Source organism: Pantherophis guttatus, chromosome 2 (genome assembly GCF_059756535.1).
Source record: "Pantherophis guttatus breed Tessera chromosome 2, ASM5975653v1, whole genome shotgun sequence".
NCBI classification, from domain to species: Eukaryota; Metazoa; Chordata; class Lepidosauria; order Squamata; family Colubridae; genus Pantherophis; species Pantherophis guttatus.
The window spans coordinates 18,061,455-18,084,962 of NC_142064.1; the positions used below are offsets into that span (position 1 = coordinate 18,061,455).

General features: G+C 38.0%; 1 protein-coding gene across 3 annotated transcripts in view; it reads right to left on the minus strand.

Annotated features, from left to right (window-relative positions):
* ATP8B1 (ATPase phospholipid transporting 8B1) overlaps positions 1-23,508 on the minus strand; it is a 97,911-nt gene continuing 74,403 nt past the window's right edge. For all 3 annotated transcript variants that reach the window (XM_034442475.3, XM_087885590.1, XM_034442478.3), the window contains 8 exons: positions 21,621-21,753; positions 19,872-20,160; positions 16,036-16,259; positions 15,171-15,254; positions 7,387-7,632; positions 5,974-6,112; positions 3,648-3,778; positions 1-2,114 (listed from right to left, as the gene is read on the minus strand). In XM_034442475.3, the coding sequence (XP_034298366.2) occupies positions 1,884-2,114; positions 3,648-3,778; positions 5,974-6,112; positions 7,387-7,632; positions 15,171-15,254; positions 16,036-16,259; positions 19,872-20,160; positions 21,621-21,753 (1,477 nt within the window). In that variant the 3' untranslated portion in view covers positions 1-1,883. The remainder of the gene's footprint in view (positions 2,115-3,647; positions 3,779-5,973; positions 6,113-7,386; positions 7,633-15,170; positions 15,255-16,035; positions 16,260-19,871; positions 20,161-21,620; positions 21,754-23,508) is intronic.

Genomic DNA, 23,508 nt, shown 5'->3' on the forward strand with positions numbered 1-23,508 from the left:
CACACTTACAATACCAAGGACACTTTAATAAAAACATTCGAAGCAATGAAAATACTTCTTTTTACACCGGATAAAAACATTAAAAGGCACTTTACTTATATATACATAATGCTTTAAGAAATAAAATATTTACATTTTATAATTGAGATACATGTGTACAATCAAAGTATTAAAAGTTGCAAATATTGCACTTAGATTAAAAGTCTGAAAGATAAAGACTAACCTCGTCCTCATTTCTGAATAGAAAAATCAATTTTTAAAATCAAAGTAATATCTGCTTTATCGTTTACCAAAAAGCTGTAAACTTTTCAACATTCAATAGCAATAATGAAGGAATGTACCAAGTCCATGTTCCTTAGAGATGAGCTCTGTTCATCCACCTACACAAATGTGAGGAACAGTTGTGAATATTGAAACAGGATCATTTGTTGCATGCTGAGAATATTGAAATGTAAACCATTTTCGAGTCCCAACACATTGAAATGTGTAGATGAATACATTTTTAAAAAGAACATCGTCCTCTTTTTATTATTAAAAAAAATCATGTAATAGATTCATTATAAATGCAAATTATTCTCTTGCTCCAGGTAGTGCTTCAATCCGTGCTTCTCATTCCCACGAACAAGACATATCATTCCCTCTGGTGAAGATGCTTTTGATTACGAACATGAACTTTCTGTGCCCAAATGTCTGAACATTATTAAAAGCATGCAGCCCTAACTGACCAGTATAACTTTTGTTGAATAGTGCATTATGCTCTTTCTTTCATAGATTTCACAGGTCTATAACACGGGATCAATTTTTGATGTGGGATAAACCTTCATACATCCCTTTTGCCACATAAGCATGGTGAAATTGGCATTGTCATCTTCAAGCATGATGCTGCTCAGATACTCCTCCTTCACACAAATCATTCCAACATAAAAGACAGTGCTATATAAGAATCGCCTCCTGTTGTTTAACGGCTAGATGGCCATTTCCCTTGACCAAGAACAACCCAAGGATGAAATCAATCAACATATCCAAGAGGAAACTCTCCACTGATTGACTCTGTCTTTCTTATTTCTCAAACCAATACAAATGACACAGTAAGATTTGGAGTAAGGTTGAAAAGGCTGGGTATAAAATACATTACCGGAAAGGCACATTAATTCTTGCTGCTACAAAGCTGCTACACATTTAAAGAGGGGAGATCCCCACAATGCCCAAAGTGAAAATATATAACAAGCTATTGTTTTCCTGAAGAAACTTCTGATGAAGACCCCTTTAATTACAAACTTGAATGCTGTTGAGTTTTTTCTGCCCAAATGTCTGAACATTATTAAGAGCATGCAGCTCCGATCAACCAGTACAACTTTGTTGGATCGTGCATTATGCTCTGAATGCTTACAACATAAAAATGCACAGCTAGCTGGAAAAAAAAATCATTCTTAGGCTGCCAAAGAAGAATGTTATGATGACAGAATAAATTAACGGAATGAAATGGCACTCAGAATTGTATTGCCGTGGAGCGGTTCATCTTTGGTGCTGAGGCATAAAATCTCTGTCAGGTTTTTCTTTAAAAAAAAAACAAACAAAACAGTACTGTTTAAAAACACCTTAAAATTGTTGGGTTTGATGTCCAAGGCTTAAGGATATCCTTCAGTTTCAAATAAAAGCAATGTTTACGCAAGGACGGAGAATTAAAAATACGGTCCATTCAAACCATTTGTTCTGTCCAATTTTAGTCCCAAACAAAGCAATTGGAAAAGAAAAATAATTAGACTCCCTTCATAATCCTGCACAGGTTTTTCAAAAAAGAAAAAAAAATCCATCGTCCGTTGTAAAAAAAAATAAACTTTTGGTGCTATCCTTTCTCTGCTTTCTGTGGGATTGGGAAGTCATCAACTGTTTTCTTCAGCTCGCCTAATTTCGGCCAAATTGTTGCCCAGAACTGCCGTTAGGGAGGCTCGCCTTCGACGCATGATCCGTCCAGAAGCGATGAGGTCAGCGTAACCTCGCTGATGGGAGAAGGCATACGCAGAACGACGGCCAGTTACCCCGCGACGGAGAACGCTCCGCCTTCGCTTCCACTTCTCCTCTTCGGCCTTGTACTTTTTGCGATTCTTCCGAATCTTTAAAGGAAAAAATCGTAGAACAGATTAAGAGGCAGAAAGAGGCTCAGTAGCAGCTATTAGAGAAGATTAAACCTCTAAGTCTCCTGGGATTTTGGGAGCACTTGCAGTGATTTTTTTTAAAAGAATAATTTATTTATTTTTAAAAATCCCTCTCTTTGACTGACAGGTGGCACCATAAATTTTCAGGCATAGACAATACAACAAATGCTCAGTCAAACTCGGGTCTGGACATTCCCACATTCCTACCCATGGCTGAACTGGTGGAGGAGACACAGATAGACAAACCGAGGGCACCACAGTTCCGGCTTGTTCCCATTATTCTAAATACAGGTAGACCTCAACTTATCACTAATTGGTTAGTGACCATTCAAAGTTATGATGCCCCCCCCCCAAGGGAACCTATAACCCAGTTCTGAAGTTCTGATGGCCACCCACTCCAATGCTTACTGACCACATATTGGGGGCTCAGCACCCAGTTCTCATTTATGGCCCTTCGAGCCATGTGACTGCATTTTACATTGGTTTTGCCCAGTGGTGAAATCCTCCCCGGTTTGCCACCAGTTCGCTGCCCACACACATGCGCATGCATGCAGATTACACACCAAACACGCGCTGCGCACAGAAAAAGGAGGCTTGGGAAGGTAAGTAGAACAGTGAGGGGGGAACAGCTGTGCCCTGCGATTTAGATTCACTAGAAAGCCGTATTTCTTGCTTTCTAGCTATTTTAAAACGAGTGGCACAGCTGATCATCGGAAATACCGGGTCGGACCAACCGGTAGCTTTTTTTAAACTACCGGTTTGCTGAACCAGTAGCTTTTATCACTACCAGTTTGCACAAACTGGTGCAAACCGGTAGGATTTCAGCACTGGTTTTGTCCCAAACAAGCATTTACTTCTGGCTTTTGGCAAAACTGGGACATAATGATTAATAGGTTTGCTTGATGACCGTTGCAAAAAAAGGGTTTCCAAATTGGGTGGTCACATGAGTGACCCAGTTTAAGACACTTATAACTCATGATTCTTTTGTGTGTGTGTGTGTGTCTTTTAATGACCCCGTAATCTCTTGCATCGGGGTGGAGTTGGTGGGGCAACTGAATGGAGCAGAGTGTTTACTGGCCGGATGCCCTTCCTATCGCCAACACAGAGTTCGCAGCTGATCAGTGGTGGGTTGCCCCCTGTTCGCACCTGTTCTATAGAACCGGTAGTAAAACTGGGGGGAGAGTCCGCCCACCGACCCCGACGTCATCAAAATGCTTCTGCGCATGCACAGAAGAGCACACACGAGCGCGGCCCTATTGTGAACATAGAACCCACCCGTGCAGCTGATATTTACTCATTGTGCCCAGAGACAGAAATACCTGCTGCTACCTAGGATCGAACTCAAAATCTCCTAATTGTGAGGCGAGAGCTCCACCTCTAGGCCACTGCGGCACACACAACTCAGGATTCATGATTATACAAAAAAAAACTAACCAGCTCTTCTTCAACTTGTTGGTAACTTGGATTAATAACCAGAAGTCTCCTACATACCTTTTCACTTTTTGTAGGCCAGATGGTCATCATCAAGAACCGGAGGGCAATGATGGGCAGCAAACAGAGAGCGACAGATAGTATTATGGTCAACCAGATATATGGCTGTCGGAGGGCATTTGCAGCGGTACCTGGGAAGGAGACATGACAGTTACAGTGAGGTGGTTGACACATGTGGAGTTCCTTCAAACCAACAAAACCTAAAAGCAAATGATGAAAGCCGCATCACACTGAGAGATCCACTCCCATATCTGCGAGAATGGAGGGCAGAGCTTCCATCGCAGTGATGCCATGTTGCTTTGTTTTAAGAAGTGCATCAGATCCTGCAGGGAACCTTGCAATTTGATATTACTAGTTTTGGGGTGCACAGGTGATACGTTTCTGTTTGTAAAATACAGGTAGTCCTCAACTTAGGACCATGATTGAGGCCAGAGAATTATGGTTGTAAATTGTATCGGTGGTTTAAGAGGGCCATCCTGTGATCAATCTGATTTTATGACATTTTTGGGGTAGTATTAAGCAAATCACTATAGCCGTTAAGTCAGTGGTGAAATCCAAAATTTTTTACTACTGGTTCTGTGGGTGTGGCTTGGTGGGCGTGGTGTGGTTTGGTGGACATGGCAGGGGAAGGATACTGCAAAATCTCCATTCCCACCCCACCAGAAGGATACTGCAAAATCTCCATTCCCACCCCACTCTGGGGCCAGCCAGAGGTGATATTTGCTGGTTTTCTGAACTACTCAAAATTTCCGCTACCGGTTCTCCAGAACCTGTCAGAACCTGCTGGATTTCACCCCTGTGTTAAGTGAATGCAAAAGTCGTTACGCGAACCCATTATATGCAATGGGTGGGGGTTTTTTGACAGAAATGGGAAATAAATACAGATTTCTGGCAAAAAAAATTGTAAATTGCAATTTACATGTGACTTGAGAGATGCTGCAAAAAGATGTAAATGTTGGATGGTTGCCAAATGCCCAAAATATAGTCATGTGATTGTGGGGGGCCCAGGGCAGCCATCAGAACTACAAATCTGGGTGGTAAGTATTCTTTTTGGGATCTGTAATAACTTCAAACTGTTGCTAAGTGACCAGTTGTAAATGGAAATACAGTATATGCTAACATACTAAGTTTTTTATCCTTTTGCATTTGTTCTCCATCCGCAGTTTTTGTACAGCTCAGAAAGTGGTTGTCTTTCAACCTAATGGTTGGTTCATGCATAATCTAAATAAAAATATTTTTTGAGGTGTTTTGGGTTTAGCATTCTGATTTGTAAACCTTGTTGTTTGGCTTCATGGAATGTATGATCCAGGACAATGTGGCTTCTTCCAGGAATCATACTTAAATTGTAGCTTGTGCAAAGGATGAGTCTAGTTAATTGCTATTTTTTTAAAAAAAATATTCAAACGTATCAAGTTTTTTTTAAAAGTATAAACTCATTTAATCTCATAACTAAAGGCAGTGGTTAAGGTGTTGGCATTATGCTAGGCATAATGCCAGGTCCAACTGAGTTCCCCGCCAAGAAACCTTACTGGGTGACCTTGAGCCAGTCATTCTCAGCCTAGTCTACCCTACAAGCTTGTTGCGCTGGGAGTAAAAATCTAAGGTGCCTGAGCTCCTGCAGGAAAAATGAGATTATAAACCTACCAAATCAAAAGAAAATAGGCATGAGTTCAAATTCTAAATCAAGTAATAGAGCCATAAAGTGCTAGCATATTTTAATCTAGCATTATTGTCATAGAAATAGTCTTCGACTTACAACAATTCATTTAATAACCAAAGTTACAATGGCACTGCAAAAAGTAATTTATGACCTTTTTTCACACTTACAACCACTGCAGCATCCCTACAGTCACATGATCAAACTTCAGATGCTTAGCAACTGATTAATATTTATGACGGTTGCAGAGTTTCCAAGGTCATGTAATTGCCTTTTGTAACCTTCTAACAAACAAAATCAATGAGGAAGTCAGATTCACTTAACAACTGTGTTACTAACCTAACAACTGCAGGGATTCACATAACAACTGTGGCATAAAATGGGGCAAAACTCACTTAACCAATGTCTCACTTAGCAACAGAAATTTTGGGCTCAATTGTGGTTGTCAAGGACTATCTGTATTACTGCCAAGTTTCATTACATTCTTTAAATTGTGTTGGGTCATTTTAGTTCGTTACCTTTTGAAGCTTACAATCTTTTTCAGTCCAACCTGAGTTACTAAGCTTTTCTTTTTAAAAAAAACAAGATCAGCTGGGATACACAATTTTGACATTTTAAGAGAGTAACTTGTTTGCAGATAGAAAAAAAGAAAGAAAAATCAGTACCAACCTGTAAACTGAAACACGGAAGGAAGGAGGACGTGGATCCCAGCACTATGCAGATCAAACATGATGCCAAAATAAAGTGCAATACTGCCAAATATTGAAAAGGCATTAACAAATGTCCAGTAAGATGTATCCATTCCAATCTACAAGCAAACAGGAGAACAAGACAGAAATATGAGATCCATAAACAAGATAGGAAGAATGGGAGACAGAGCAGCATTTTTTGAAACTGTGGACCAATCAGCTCCCTAGGAAGATCATGAGAAATTTAGAAGCAAAGGGGATGACATGATTTTTTTAAAAAATCTGTCAGCAAATTGGGAAAGCTATCAAAACTAGTTCCAGGTTTTGCTTGTGCAAGTGCTGTTAAGCGATAGAAGTTTGATATATACATTAACTGTTAATGTTTAGAAGGGAATGATATATTAATTGCTTGTCCTAATCCAATTACATATTATTTGGGAAGAAGGAGTCATATAAATTTCTGGAGCTTCTGGAGTAGAATCAATTCTCTTTATGTTTAATATGGAAAGTCTATGGAGATTCTCAGTCATCCAGGTCATGGTTGTCCCAAAGGAGCTTTTTCAAGAGGCAACTGGACTTTCTGGTTTTTCTTCAAAGACGTTTCGCTTCTCATCCAAGAAGCTTCTTCAGCTCTGACTGGATGATGGGGAATGGAAGTTTAATATGGAAAACTGATTGGATTCGCCTATTGTCCAATTTCCATTTCAGCATGAGGAGGAAGAAACACAGCTTCTCAAATTTTCCTTCCTACTGATTTCACTGCCTCTACTTCATTTCTCCACAATAGTGAGTTCCTCCAATCAGCATTTTTCCTTTCTTGGCAAAAAACAACAACAACCTGTCAGGTTTGATGGAAAGGGAAGACTTATCTTGGTAAAGACATTAGCAAGAACTACAAAGTTTCCAACCATGAATGAATGAACCATGAATGCCAACTTGGCATTTTAAAGGAGTGACAGGTAGTCCTTGAGTTATGACTACAATTGGCAACAGAATTTCCTTTGCTAAGTGTGACAGTTATTAAGTGAGCCATGCCCAATTTTACAAACCCTTTTTGCTGCAGTTGTTAAGCAAATCAGTGCGGTCATTAAATGAATTATGCGGTTGTTAAAAGAATCCAGTGTTCCCCATTAGCTTTGTTACTTGGAAACTGGTTGGGCAATCACAATGACAATCACTGATGCTTCAACTATTGTAAATGCATGCTGGTTGCCAAATACATGAATTTTGATCATGGGGAGAGTGACCATGGGAACACTGTGATGATTGTAGGTGCAAGAACTGCTCATAAGTCACTTTTTTCTCAGCACCGTCATAACTTCAAATGCTCGTTAAATTAATGGTCGTAAGTCAAGGACTGTCTGTTTGGAACAATGAAGGCTGATTGACTTGCCTGAAAATTAACCGCAATTATGAGAGAAGATGAGGCAGTGACTGCAAATGACTGGTAGTCGGAAGGAGCTTCTCCATCCTGTCCCATGGTTTGTAGGTAAGCACCGTACGGTATGAAGAAAATGATCAGTGATGTTATAACACCATGCAGCAGGCTTAAGAAGAACTTCTGGTAGTTAAAAAGCAAGTCTTTTTGTCCCAAGATGTACAAGTTAGGAAACCGTATGCTCAGTTTATCACTCACATCCTGAAGTGAAAGAAGTAAGACAAATGACATTCCAGTTGTGGTTTTGCTTGAAAATCATTTACCATGTAATGCATCCCCACAGCAGAGGTGCAACATCAAACATCAAATAGAAAAATAGCCACATTTTAGCTAATGCATCAGTGGGCAAAAATGAGTTGGCAATGCAAAATATCTGCAGAAAATTAAAAAAGAAGCTAGATTCACTTTTCTGTTGTTTGAGAATGTTGCAATATTTTCAGGATCAGACTCAATAAAGATAATAGGAGTTAGAGTTTTAAATATATTTCCTTTTAATTATGATAGGCATTCTATATTCACTGAATATTCAAGGTAGAAGCAACGAGAATGGTGAGGGTGGCTCCTTATATATACAAGGGGTGGAGCTAGGAATGGGAGTGGTAAGTTATGAATACATTAAAGTCCAAAGAATAAGTTAACCTCTGATGTTCCATATATACATTATTTACACATTGGAGAATAAGGCATTTACATCTGACAAATCCCCCTCTAAATGCCGGTTCGTTACACAACACCAATTACATTCTGATTCAGGACAATATAATACATATAATTTAGAAGTTAAATATTTGTGTTGTTTAGAAGGTAAGGGTTTTGTTAATATGTCAGCTAATTGTTCAGAAGTATCGCAATGTATTGCTTTAATGAATCCGTCTTGAGACAGTTGTCTCACATGTTTAAACTTTATATCAATATGCCTGGACCTTTGTCCAATTGCATCGGATCTGGATATTTCAATGGCCGCTTTATTGTCTTCATGCATAATAAATGGTAAGGTGGGTTTCTTCCAAACATCAGTGATCAGATCATTGAACCATACAAGGTTATTTGCAGCCTTGGACAAACAAACATATTCCGCTTCTGTAGTAGAAGTGGCTACTAGTTCTTGTTTACCAGTATACCAGTAAACTGGACAATCATTCAATAGAAAAACATAACCAGAAGTACTCTTTCTGCATGATGTATCACCAGCCCAATCTGCATCAGCATAACAAGTAATTTTTGGTTCTCTGTCATTATTGGGTTCCAACATTAAACAAAAATCTAATGTACCCTTCAGATATCTTAGAATTCTTTTGACAGCTTCCCAATGATACAAGGTTGGTTTACTAACATATCTTGACAATAGATTGAGAGGTAATGCAATATCTGGCCTAGTCCAATTAGATATATAAAGGAGTGAACCTATAACTGATCTGTAAAATGTGTTGTCTTTAAACTCAGGGGAAGATTCATCAGTGTTTCTAAGAAAATCAGTTTGCATAGGGGTGTCACAGGTTTTGGCATTATTTAAGTTACATTTGTTTAGGAGTTCGATGATTTTATCTTTCTGTGTAAGTTTGAATCCCCTTTTAGTTTTGTTAATTTGCACACCAAGGTATTTATTCACTTTACCCAGAGATTTCAGTGAGAAGTGTTCATTTAACTTATTTACAAAGATTTCCCTGCTCTCTTTATGCTTTCCAATGTATAAAATATCGTCCACGTAAATTAATACAAATTCAATATGATCATTACTCTTTTTTACAAAGAAACAGTTATCAGCAGTGGTGGCGTTGAAATCCATGGTCTTAAGTACTTTTACCAAGCAATCGTACCATCTTTTGCCGGATTGCTTTAATCCGTACAGACTCTTATTTAATAACCAAATTTCGTTCTTATTAGTGTATTGACTGTGTGGTGCTCTTACATATATTTCCTTATCTAATTTTGCATGTAAGTATGCGGTCTGTATGTCATATTGGAATACGTCCAGATTGAGTGCAGATGCTACTACAAGGGCTGTTTTGACACTCTCTGTTCTCACTGTGGGTGAATATGTATCAGTATAGTCTTCTGGATATTTTTGTGCATAGCCTTGTGCAACTAGTCTAGCCTTGTATAAGGTATTGCCTCCTTCTAAGTTCTTAATTTTATAAATCCACCTGGTACCTATAATTGTTTTATCCTTAGGTGCGATCGCAGGTGTGAATACATTTAATCCTTGTAAACTTTCCATCTCTTTTTCCATAGCTAGTTCCCATTTTTCTCTTTCTTCATGTGGAAGTTTCAATACTTCTTCATATGTATTAGGTGTTATTTGTTCTCCATTCATATGCATTATGTAATCTTTGTATTTATTTGGTATTTGGTTTCTATTGTTTCTAATAGTTCTTTCAGGCTTGCTATGGTTATCATGCAAATATCTAGCTTCCTTTTTTGTTAATGTGTCTGTCTTTATTTTATGCTGACTATTAGTCCAAGTTTTGGTTTTGTTCTTACTTTTGTTAATATTTTGATTTTCTGTTGTTCCTTCCTCGCAAGATATCGTATCTTTACATTTATTAGGAAATATTTCATTAAGGTGCAATTTTGACCAATTGGCCTGTTCATGGAACACAGCTGTTCTGGATACTATAAATTTGTTATTACTATCAATAAATCTGTACCCTTTGGTTCCAGTTTCGTATCCCATGAATCTTAATCTCCTGGATACGTTTTCTCCCTTTCTCCTCAATTGTTTAGGTATGTGTACGTCTGCAGTGACTCCAAATATGTGCATGTGTGATAATTTGGGTTTTCTATTGTACATCACCTCATATGGTGTCTTATTCACAATACTGGACCAGGTTCTATTTTGAGTGTAATTCGAATAATGTAATGCCTCTGACCAAAATTGTTTGCCTAAACCAGCATCCTCTAATGTGCACCTAATCATGGTTTGTAGTGTGGAATTTTTCCTCTCTGCAACTCCATTTTGAAATGCAGAAAAAGGATTGGACGTGAAATGTAACATTCCTCTATCCTTTAACCATTGGGAGAATTCTTTAGACATGAATTCACATCCCCTATCTGTCATAATTTGCTTTATTCTGATATTATGTTGTGTTTCTATACGTTTGTAGAATTCCTTAAATTTCTGAAATGTTTCATCCTTGTGCTTTAATGTGTAAACAAAACCATATCGGCTGTAGTCATCCACTATTGTTAGAAAGTAACGTTTTCTATAGGTAATTGAGGGACTTAATGGACCAACTAAGTCCATATGTACCAAATCAAAAATATTGTTAGTTGATCTGTTAGATTTTTTTGGTCTGGGACTGGTTTTTAGTTTGGTGGATTTACATACTGAGCATTCCAAATAATTTTCACAATTTTTTATTTTGACACCTTCTGCGTGTTCAGTCATTTTTTGTACTACAGGAAAGCTTGCATGTCCTAACTTCCTGTGTAAGATGTGAGCACACTCATCATGAATTGGTTTACCTATTTTTGGTTTCTTTTCCTTGTATGTATTTTTGTGATCATGAGTTATTCTACACTCATCATTGTCACTGTTACTGACATTTTCATCATCTGCTTCAATACAATCTTCCATATTTGAATCAATGTTGTGTAAACATCTTTCTTTAGTTATTAGATAGGGTAGACCTCCTTTTATCATTACAGTACCTACATTTGTTTTGTTCTTTTCTATAGTTGCTTTCCCCTTTGAGAAAACTATATTGATATCAGATTCTCTGCTTAATTTTATGGCACTTAGTATGTTGTGAGGTATTTCTGGGATTAATAATACCCCCTCTATTTTCCCTAGACCAGGCAAGGTCACATTTCCTTTGCCTAGTACTTGAACCTTTTCTTGATTAGCTACCTTTATCGCAAACTTATCTTCTATAAATGAAGATAATATACTTTTGTTGTTGGTGGTGTGATTTGTTGCACCAGAATCAATAAGCCAATTGTTATTCTCATCCTGCTGTGTTCTGGTGCTGTCTTGTTTATTTAGCCCATTCAGTGACCCAGATTTCCTCTCTTTTGAATTTTCTCTACCCCTTCTACCTTCTTTGTAATTTGGTGGACTTCTATATTTGTGTCTATCTGTGGAAGATTGTCTGTAATTATATTTGCTCCTATATTCTGGTCTATGTCTCTCTCTTGAGACTTTGGGGCAGTCTCTTCTACTATGTTCCCTGGATCCACAATTGTAGCATCTAAAGGCCTCATTATGTTTATCTTGAAAGACTACTTTCCTAAAAGGTTTGTGGTCTGTTTGGTTACTGGATCGATTTTTTCTTGAATTGTCTTCTGCTATCAATTTGTTAGATAGACTTTCTATGGATAAATATCCCAAATTAATGGTATCTAAGTGTGACATAAAGCTATCCCATGATGGATCAAGTGAATTGATAATAACACTTTTCATTGTTTGATCTGAAATCACTTCCCCCCTCAATTGTAGCTCAGCTCTTATTTTGTTTAGATTTATCAAATGCTCACTTATAGAAACCCCTGGTTTTACTCTAGAGGAAAAGAAATCCTTAGACATTCTTGTGGTTGTAGCTACGCTATCGCTGTGAAATAGATTAAACATGCATTGAATTATTTCTGATACAGTTAGGTTTGGTTTGATGCTATGATACATTGCAGGAGACACGCTAGATATTATTATGAAAAATGCTCTATGATGTAAACAATCTATTTTTAAAGTCCAAGGTCTTCTTGGAGGGCTAGTTATAAAGAATAGTAAATTTTCTTTCATGAAAATAACCTGAAGCTGTTGATACCACTCTTGTAAATTAATGCCATCAATTCTAAGTTTTGGGAAGTCACTGGGTAAGTTACCTACATTATTCTGTCCATTACTTACAACCTGGGGCAGTCCGTGATCTCTCAAGTGCAGGAAATTACAGAACGGCATTGGGATGCTTGCAATGAGTCTGCGCGGTTCTCTGGCCAGTTCAAGTCCTTCTGGGTCGTCTACGTAGTTTCGCACATGCGCGTTGCTCATTTCTTCTTTGGTGGCGTCGTGGAAGGTTCTCTCCCTTTCAGCTCTCTCGATCCGCTCCTCCTCAGATGAGTCGGTCTCTGGCTCGGTTTTTGGGGTTCTGGTGGTGATGACGGTTCTTTTCTTCTTTTTGTGTGTGTTGGTATTCGATTTTGTCTGTGGTGTAGGGCGAAATCGGCATGGCTCTCTGGGCTCGGGCGTCGTCGCTTTCGAAGTCAGGATGGGAGCGTGCAGGTCTTGAGTTGCCGGTTTGATTTCTTGCTTCTTCGTAGATGTCTTGGTAATTTTCAGTCTTGGCCCAAAAGCAGCAAAAAGCGTTTTAATTGCTGATTTTACTTGAGATTTTGTTAAATCGTCTTCACTTTCTGATTTTGGATCATCTGAAGAGTTTGAGACTTCTTTCTCACTTTCTTCGTCTGATAGTGTTTTTCGCGCCAGAAATTTTGAACTGAGCGTTTTGATTGGCTCTGCTCCATTCTCTTTTGAAGTTCGTTGAAACCAAGATGGCTGCCATTCAAAATTTCGCGCGGGATCACATCTTTTCTTTTTAACAACTATTTTCTCAGTAGTCATCTCACTTACGGTTTTTTGATCTTTGGGTTTTTCTTTAATGACGTTTTTCTCTCTCGCTGCTCCGCTGTTCTTCAGCATCTCCTGGAGGTCCGCGATGAGACTTTCATCATTCTTTTGGCTTTTTAGTATCTTTAATATCTCTGACCTGAGTTCGTTATTTTCTATTTCGATTTCTTTCTGGTCATTATTTTCACTCATTAGTTCTTCTTCTTCAGTGGTGTATTCTTCGGATTCTCTCGAAATCGCATTGGTGGATTCGTTGATCATCTCTTGATCAGTTTCTATTTCTTTGCTGTAGGCCCTGGTGTTGGGCCTATCTTTCTTGGACATTTTTAATTACTTATTGAGTCAATTAACCATCCTCTGCTACCAGCTTGTTGCAATATTTTCAGGATCAGACTCAATAAAGATAATAGGAGTTAGAGTTTTAAATATATTTCCTTTTAATTATGATAGGCATTCTATATTCACTGAATATTCAAGGTAGAAGCAACGAGAATGGTGAGGGTGGCTCCTTATATATACAAGGGGTGGAGCTAGGAATGGGAGTGGTAAGTTATGAATACATTAAAGTCCAAAGAATAAGTTAACCTCTGATGTTCCATATATATATTATTTACACATTGGAGAATAAGGCATTTACATCTGACAGAGAAGTTACACGTTAACTTCCTGATAAGACTTCTTGAAGCCTTCCACCTACCCATCTTATAGAAAAAAATAGAGAACTCAACTCCCATCTTGCAATGTTCATGCACAGACCTTCTCTCTTTGGATGTCCAAATCAACACCAAAGTGTTCAGAGAGGACCAGTGACATGCTCAGTGCTTGGGATGGCTCCACTCACACTGAGTCATCACAAAAGCTCATAATATGTAAAGATATATCTAGTTGAGTGAAAAGAAGGACCAGGAGTGACATGATAGCAGTGTTTCAATATCTGAGGGGCTGCCACAAAAAAAGCAATGGATGGAAACTAATGAAGGAGAGAAGCAACCTAGAACTAAGGAGAAATTTACTGGCACTGAGAACAATTAATCAGTGGAATGGCTTGCCTTCAGAAGTTGTGGGTGCTTCATCACTGGAGATTTTTAAGAAGAGATTGGACAGCCATTTGTCTGAAATGATACAGGGTCTTCTATTTGTGCAGGAGGTTGAACTAGAACAGTGTTTCCCAAACTTGACCCTTTGAAGATGTATGGACTTCAACTCCCAGAATTCCTCAACCAGGCATACTGGTTGAGGAATTCTGGGAGTTGAAGTCCATACATCTTCAAAGGGTCAAATTTGGGAAACACTGAACTAGAAGACCTCCAAGGTCCCTTCCAACTCTAAAGGTAAAGGTAAAGGTTCCCCTCGCACATATGTGCTAGTTGTTCCTGATGCTAGGGGGCAGTGCTCATCTCCGTTTCAAAGCCGAAGAGCCAGCGCTGTCCGAAGACATCTCTGTGGTCATGTGGCCGGCATGACTAAACACCAAAGGCGCATGGAACACTGTTACCTTCTCACCAAAGGTGGTCCCTATTTTTCTACTTGCATTTTTTATGTGCTTTCGAACTGCTAGGTTGGCAGAAGCTGGGACAAGTAACGGGAGCTCACCCCGTTACGCGGCACTAGGGATTCAAACTGCTGAACTGCCAACCTTTTGATCGACAAGCTCAGCATCTTAGCTACTGAGCCATCACATCCCTTTTCCAACTCTATTATTCTGATAAACAACTCAGTCACTAAATGAAGACTTCCTGTACTCTCAATTTGAACCAATACAAGAAAACTGTTAATTTCCATAGTATATTTGTTGAGTTATAAGCTTATGTTTTACTCTGCTCTTTCACTGACTAGCTTTCCTATAAAGGATTCTAATGATATGATGAGTACTTCATAGGCAAATGGCAGCTTCAAAGATGTGGCATTACCATAATAAAGAAAGCAGCCACATGATGGCACTATTTGTCCAATATTAATGCAATATAGTGTCAAACACTGGGAAATGGTTTTGCAACGGAAAAGATAATCCTGACATAGTGGCTATAATGCATTAATAAGCCAAAACCAAAGAAACCATATCATGACTTATTGCACTCTGTGAATTTAGTCAACAGAAATTTCAGAAATTTGCATCGCACACAGAAGCAATGATCAACTTTTAAGGATCAATTTTTAGTTTATTGTTCAGACAAACCTGGTCAAGTAATCCAACAAGAAGAACTGGTAGGCTGGAATATAATACATTGTATAGCGTGATAAACCAATCCTCGTACGCTGTCTGTAATTGCAAAGAAAATATATTACACCTTTTAAAAATATTTACTTAAATTGTATTTAAATAAAATAAAATAAATCCATATCGGAGGGGGAAAAAACAACTTTGGCAACAAGCAGTAATTGAATAAAACAATAATTTTAAAACAATATAAAAATCCACATTAAAAGATAAATGTTACCAAAATGGATATACAAACCCTAGGTAAAGAGGGGAACTCAGAATGAGATGGAGCCAATCTAATGGCTTGTCTGATTGATTACTGTCACCAGAGAGGGTGGGGCTTTATTGTTTTTTATTATTTGTATACTGGATTTTTATTTTTGTAAGCCACTTAGAGTCACTGAGGGTAACTGGGTGGCCATATAAATTTTCTTAAATAAATAAGAATGACCAGCTCAACAATGGAGCTATCTAAGTATGTCTTCTCTGGAAGCCCCAAGCCTGATGACATAACCAGATTTTGAGGCACTTCCGGAATATCAAAAGGAGTGGAGCTAATTTCAGAGGGAAGAAAATTCCATAAGAAGGAAGGAATGAGAGTGCTAAATTATCAAGTCAAGTGCTATGACAGCTAGAACTTCAAGGACCAGTCATAAATACCCCTTGTTCAGCCCTATCATAACTTTGAACAGTCACTGAACGAGTTAAGTGTAGTGAAGTCTAACTCTTCTAAAGTATTCCAATCCTTTTTCATTGCGCAAATCAACAGAAATATATAAATTCATAAATATTAGTAAATATTGATTGCTGCAAAGTTTCCCAGGTCTTCTTGATCCTTTACCTGAGCAGAATAGCCATTGAAGAAGGAGTACCAGAAGTGCACTAATGTAAAAGCAAAGTTTTTGTAGAAGAAATACCGAAGGAATTTGCACATTCTAATGTAAGACCATCGACCATGAACCAGCAACAGCCTCTGGAGATATCTGAACTGGCCAAAAGAGTAGTCACTGGACATGACGGCTTGCATCCCTTCTTGACCACTTATCCCAACACCAATGTGGGCAGCTAGAATAAGAATAAAAAATACACACCATTGAGCTAACTCATTTATTGTAATCAGCTATTGAGTAATTAATTTTTGAAAAATAAATAATAAATAAATGTTTCAAGAAACATTATGGAACAAAAAATAATTAATTCCTGTTTTTGTGTATTATTATTTGTGTATTATATGTCATGTAGCCTTCCTTATTATTTTTATCTCAGCCATCTCTAAAACCGTAGAGTGGTTTTTTTAAAAGTGTATTTCAGGAATGCAAACAGCACTCATTGTTTTTAAAAAGCTTTCCATTATTAAAATTTTAACAAAACTTTATTGTGTAATACAATGTGAAATCCAGAAACAGCAAACAAAAAGATAGAGCGCACAAAATGCAAAGAATGTGTAGGCTGAGGAACTAAATAAAACACAACAGTAATAGTTTGCATAAAGCCATCACTATCATGAGAATAAAACTTGAGATATGCATACAAACACGTTCATGCCTTTTCTTGGGAATGAATTTTATGTAACACGCAGAAAGGGAGTAAGAAATAATAGAGCAAAAAGATTAATGCATGATGTAAGAAAAGAAAACATAATTAAAACTAGTTTCATCAGACAGGCTCAAAGATACTGATTTTCAGCAGCTGTCTGGGTTTTCTTTGGTCAATCAATTATTTCAGTTTTTACAGAAGTTTTATTTCTTTTCTTTTCATTTCTATTTCATTATTTTATTTTATTTATTTTTAAACCTTTGTATAGAAGCCCATCTTTCAGCCAACTCTGAGTGGTTCTCAAAGATTTTAAAAAAACAAATAAAATCATTTTAGTATGGATGGACCAAGCCTTAACTGTATCCATGTCACATTGAATGTTCCCTGCTAAAGATAATGACAATATCAATCAGTGAGAGAAATGATTGGTCCCAAATTCTTGGATATTTAAATGTAAAACTGTATGGAATAAGAGTTAAGGGTGTCCTCCTTCAACTCTGATTCAAATTTGATATTTAAGTTCCAAATTCAGCTTATGTTCAAAAAGAAAATGTTGCATGCTTTTAAAATAAACTTTTCTGCTTCCACAATTTAGTTGGCAAGATTGGCTCTTTTTTTTAATTTTTTTATTTTTTTTATTATTATTTTTTTAATTTGATTTATATGCCGCCCTTCTCCGGAGACTCAGGGTGGCTTACAATGCGTTAAGCAATAGCCTTCATACTTTTGTATATTTATACAAAGTCAGCTTATTGCCCCCACAAACTGGGTCCTCATTTAACCTACCTTAGAAAGGATGGAAGGCTGAGTCAACCTTGAGCCTGGTAAGATTCGAACCTGCAGAAATTGCAGGCAGCTGTGTTAATAACAGGGTGCATTAAACCACTGTACTACCAAGGCTCTTAATTTTTGTTTTGGCAAATCAGAGAATTGGCGGTTTCAGGGAGAATTATGAATTCAATGGTTAAAGGGAGACTAGAGACTAGAATAGAATTCTTTATTGGCCAAGTGTGATTGGACACACAAGGAATTTGCCTTGGTGCATACGCTCTCAGAGTACATAAAAGAAAAGATACATGGAAGAGCAATGGAAATGCTAAAATACAGAGACTAGGGGACAATGGTAAGGAAAAACTCAGTTTCAAAAATCTCAACCTTTCTCTTTAGAAACTTCCACCCTAAAACTGCTGATGTTTTTTTTTTTTTCCTGAGATGAAAAAGCCTTGAAGAAACTTTTTAAAAAGTCTTTTTTCTTTTCCTAGTGAAGGAAAAGGTATTACTGTTCTTCCAAGTTTGGCTTGGCTTTACTGCCAACTCTGAGATGAACAGAGGGCTGGGGTTGTTTTTCACAACCTAGGAGAATGAATTACCAGCTGCTTGAGAAAAGATCTATGTAAAGAAATGTTACAGAAAACTTTAACAGGCTAATATTAAGAGCCGAGCCAAATCTCCGTTAAACTGGGAAATGATTTTTCAAGCCCCAAAACACATTTATACACCAAAAAACCTACTTTATGATGGCAGTGAATAGTTTGAGGGAAATTGTGAACACTGGTTGGAATAGTTCATTAAAGTCCATTATTGCCTTACAAATTCTAGATCCAGCAGACTTTTTTCATTAAACCCTACTCTGTTAAACCCAGATCGCTTAAATTTAGGTTTTACTGTACTTAGAATATAGAAAGATACTTCAACAGAACTGACACACCAAAAATCTATTTATTTATTGCATCAGCCTGCTTGTCAAGGGCAAAACACTCAACGCAGCCTGGCTACATAAGGATCTTTACTGCATACTAGGATGAAACCATGTTAAATGTGCCCTTTTGTCAAGACAAAGTTGAGAATGTTCTTATACCCACAGTGGTTTAATTATAGTGTTATTCCAACAATTTCACAGATTGTGTTGTATTTTCCAGCCTCTGAACAAGGAACTCTTAGCTGCTGAATTCCTGCCCTAAGAAACTGAAAGTGTCAGTATAATTCCTACAGGTTAGTCATGAGTCAGGTTTGACATGCAAGTCTTCCTCACCTGACACTTGAAGGCTTTGCTGAAGGGCAATCTGGCTCTGTCTTTCATGTCTTTCTCAGTCTTGAGAAAGGGACTAGACCTTGACAATCAGGTCAGAGGTTCCATCTACTGATGTTCTGTCTTTCAAGATGCATTTTGGGGCAGACGAAAACTCCCTCTCTTTGCTGTGAAAACTCAAAAGAATACTGAAAAGTTTGTCTGAACTTTGTTGTATAATCTTGTGCAGCATAGAAGCATAACTGAGTGCCTCCAGAAGGTTCCATGGTTAAGGTAGAATCAATAACTGGTTTTCCCAGTTGCAATGTATGGCTGTGAAAGTTGGACTATAAGGAAGGCTGAGCACCAAAGAATTGAGGCCTTTGAACTATGGTGCTGGAGAAAACTCCTGCGAGTCCCTTGGACTGCAAGGCAATCAAACCGGTCAGTCCTAGAGGAGATCAACCCTGACTCCTCTTTAGAAGGCCAGATCCTGAAGATGAAACTCAAATACTTTGGCCACCTAATGAGAAGGAAGGACTCACTGGAGAAGAGCCTAATGCTGGGAAAGATTGAGGGCAAAAGAAGAAGGGGACGGCAGAGAACAAGGTGGCTGGATGTAGTCACTGAACAGTCGACGTGAGCTTAAATGGACTCCAGAGGATGGTAGAGGACAGGAAGGCCTGGAGGAACATTGTCCATGGAGTCGCAATGGGTCGGACATGACTTCGTGACTAACAACAACAATAATTGTGCCCAGCAATGTTAGTTACCCAGCCTGAAACAGACAATGATGCACTAGAAGAATCATTAAGAGATCCAACTAAAAGTAAGAAATTTTCTGATAATGAGAAGAATTAATAAATGGAGTAGCTTGCTCCATCACTGGAGGTTTTCAAAAATAGACTGGGCAATCATTGGACTGGGATGGTATAAGGTCTACTGCCTTGAGCAGGGGGTTGGACTAGAAGACCTCCAAGGTCTCCTCCAGCACTATGCTTCTATCTTCTGTGTTCTTTGATTCATTGACTGTGAAGATACATTGACTGAAAACTTCCTATCTTCTTCAGAAAACAGAACCCAACTATATGCAGTAAACCCACAAGAAGAAAAAAATGTTAAGCCTGACTTACTTTTAATCATATTCACATCATTAGCACCATCTCCAATAGCCAAGGTTATGGCTTTCTTGTATCTCTTGACCAGGTCGACCACCATGGCTTTCTGTTTGGGAGTAACTCGGCAGCAAATCACAGCATTGCACTCGCAAGCTAAATCCACAAAGTTCCGTTGCTGTTGCTCCTTGTACAAGTCTATTCTTCGCTTTGTCTCCTTATGCTTTTGCTTCTCTTCTGCTGTTTTGGGAAATTTCAGTTTCAGGAGCTTCTTTTTCTTCATTTTCTTCTCCAGGAGAATTTCATTCTGTAAAAAAAGATTCATCTCTATAAATAGATAGATAGATAGATAGATAGATAGATAGACAGATAGACAGATGGATGGATGGATGGATAGATAGATAGATAGATAGATAGATAGATAGATAGATAGATATGGATGGGTGGATATGGAAACATATTTCTTATCTGCCATTCAGAGGAACACATGATGCAAAGACATGAAAAAAAATTTAACCATACAAAAAGGACAGATATCTGTTATTAGTAAAAATAGGTCTTTAAAAATAAGCAAAACTGTCTTCAAGAGAACATGGGATTGGAAACAAAACAATAGTTGACCTAATAACCACATTAATTCTTTCTTTTAAAACTTTTCTAGTCAAAGAAGTGTCCTATAAACCTATCTATGGACCAGTTATGAGCATTATAACTGATAACTGAACTTGATCCCATCCTCTCAGTTTTTTAATCGAATTTCAGTTTTAATTGGGTTTAATTGGGTTTAAATTCGGGCCAAAATTATTTAATTGTTTTTTAAAATGTTTTTTAATTTTATATGCTATGTTTTATCCTGGCTGTACACTGCCCTGAGTCCCGCAGGAGAAGGCCGGTATAGAAATATAATAAAATAAAATAAATAAATAAAATAAATAATGAGTGATGGCAATCCAAAGACAACTAAAACATTATGAACACATCTGTATTCATGAACTTCTACAAATTCATTTACCAAATACATTATTTATGAGCCACCTGACCATGTCTGTAAAAAATACCTGTTTCAGAAACCAACCATTTATTTGGTGCTCTAGGCTAGCTAGGAAATTTAGACAAATAGCCCTAACTGTGAAAATACATAGGTGAAACTGCCAGCCTTCAAGGTGGCTCAGGCCAAGAAACAGACACTCCAGTGATTCCAGAAATACTACTTTATAGCTGTAGGTATAATAAGAGAATCTGAAAAGTCAGTTTCTTTAGTCCCCAACTTATGCTAAACAAAATCAAGGCAGGATTATTTTGTTTGTCAGATGCTTCCTACAAGTTTGCAACTGTGTAATAACTTCTACAAATCCCTCATTAAAAGCTTTCATATTTTTCCAAGATTATCTCTAATTTCCTTTACAGAAGGGTGGGGGAGCATCTCAAATTCTGATTTCACAGAAGCAGCCATGAAAGGCGCAACCTTGATTCATTAAAAAAAAAAAAGCTTAATAATTCTATTGCAACTTCTTGAAAGGAAGGAGTGGGAATTATGCTGGTTCTCTTAGGTGGGCATGTAATTTGACAGACCTCTAGAACTGAAACGTTTATCCAATTTTTTTCATCCTTATGTTCTCCAAATGAATTACAGTTCTTAAAATCCCCCATTTCCCAAAATGGTCAACACTCAACACATCTTGATAGTACCAAGTTGCAAAACTTTTTCTTTTTCCATTATTAATGGTTAGGGACAACCAGACCCAGATGTGAGAACCCAGTACTTACCAACCATGATCCAGTGATAATTAACGCTTGGTTTTTGCCTTCCGCGAAAAAGGGTTCATTGGCTGTAGTGGAAGATTTGTCATATGTTCCGCTTCGGTTCCTCTGATTCTCCAACCTTGTTTGCAAAAGAGCGCTAAGGGAAGGGAGGGAAAGGAGGGAAATGTTTTTAGAATCCATCATGTAAAATAACATCAAGTCATACTGACTGAAAACAGAAGTATTTCTTTAAAAACCCTTAACCAAGAGGATTTAGCAAATGGCTTTTTGCAGTTTAAGGTATGCAACATATTTCAGAGGGCACTGCCGTTTTCCTAGAACCCTACTCTATTTTGATAGTTACAAGGTGAGTGAATTGCTTAATTGTGTAATCTCTGGATGTCATCATAAAAAGTTATCCACCCAAACAAGAACTTCCAGAAACAGCTCATCTTCTTTGGTTCATATCAACAGTGAACAGCTGAGTTCATTCGGAGAAAAGCAGGAGGGAAGTGATAATTCTACCTATCCTCTTTCTCATCCCACAATATATGAGCAACTTCTTTAAAATGTTGAAAAGTATATTTGCCATGGAAAGTAGGAAAAGAAACACTGAAACGCAAAATTCCATATTCAAGGTCCATTTGTAGTACACAAATCAGAATAGCACAACCTCATATCAGTGGTGAAATGTAAATTTTGTTACTACCGGTTCTGTGGGCTTGACTTGGGTGGGTGGGGGGTGTAATATGACTGAGTGGGCATGGCCAACTTTTTTTTTTTTTTTTGCTTTTAAAACCATTTTTCTACCACCTCTTCAGCTGAAGAGGTTGTTAAAAAAATGCTTTTAAAGCCTCTGATGATCGCAGCTGACTTGCCTGGTCAGCAGAGGCTTTGTTTTTACTTTTAAAAGCATTTTTTCGGCCGAAGAGGTTGTAGAAAAAATGCTTTTAAAAATAAAAAAAAAAGCCTCTGATGATTGCGCTCAGCTGGGCAATGGGAGGGGGGCAGTTCTCCAAACCACCCGCCTCCATCACTACCGGAATGGGCGATCCAGTCCGAACCGGGAGCATTTCACCCCTGCCTCAAATATTATTCTGGTACTGCACTAACTTGCCAAAGATGGGCTACCATTTTTTGATTTTCAATTAAAGTGGCTTCAGTACAAAAGAATACATTGCAGTGGTGGGTTGCCCCAGTTCGGACCGGTTCACAAGAACCGGTAGTAAAACCGGCAGGAGGCTCCGCCCACTGACCCAGATGTCATCATAGGTGATCTGCGCATGTGCAGAAGAGCATGTGCACGGGCACGATGCGAACCAGTAGTAAATGTAAGTAGAACCCACCCCTGATACATTGCAATCTTGTTCGATCCCAAGCACAGTCAGCAACCCAAAATACGGTAGGATATGATGTTTACAGTATCTCATCTTAACAATAATTCTGGGAGGTACAGTACATAGATGAAGAATGCACAATTGCCACAATATCACCTAATTAGATATGTGGCTAGCTAGGCTAACTATCAACCCTGAAACACATTAGATACTGTGGAAATTGGTCACCCTTGAGGTATTTCTGCTATTGTCATTAAGTAGCTCCTGGTAGCTTGTAAATCATCTTGTTTGCATACTTTTTATGTTATGCTTTTAAATCTGTTTGCTTTAGCTATGGTAATAATAAAAGTTAAATTTCCTTTATTTACTGGTGCGCTTATTGTCTCTGGATCCAAAAGACCCAATTACCTGGGTACTTGATACTGGGCAAAATATCACACATTACATTAAATGTTCCACACCAACATCCCTCAGACTGACTCCCTCAACTCAGAGAATGTTCAACTAGATGACTGTCTCATCTAAACAGTCCCTGGCCATTTTGGCTTGTAATTCTCTGAGCATATTTAGAGATA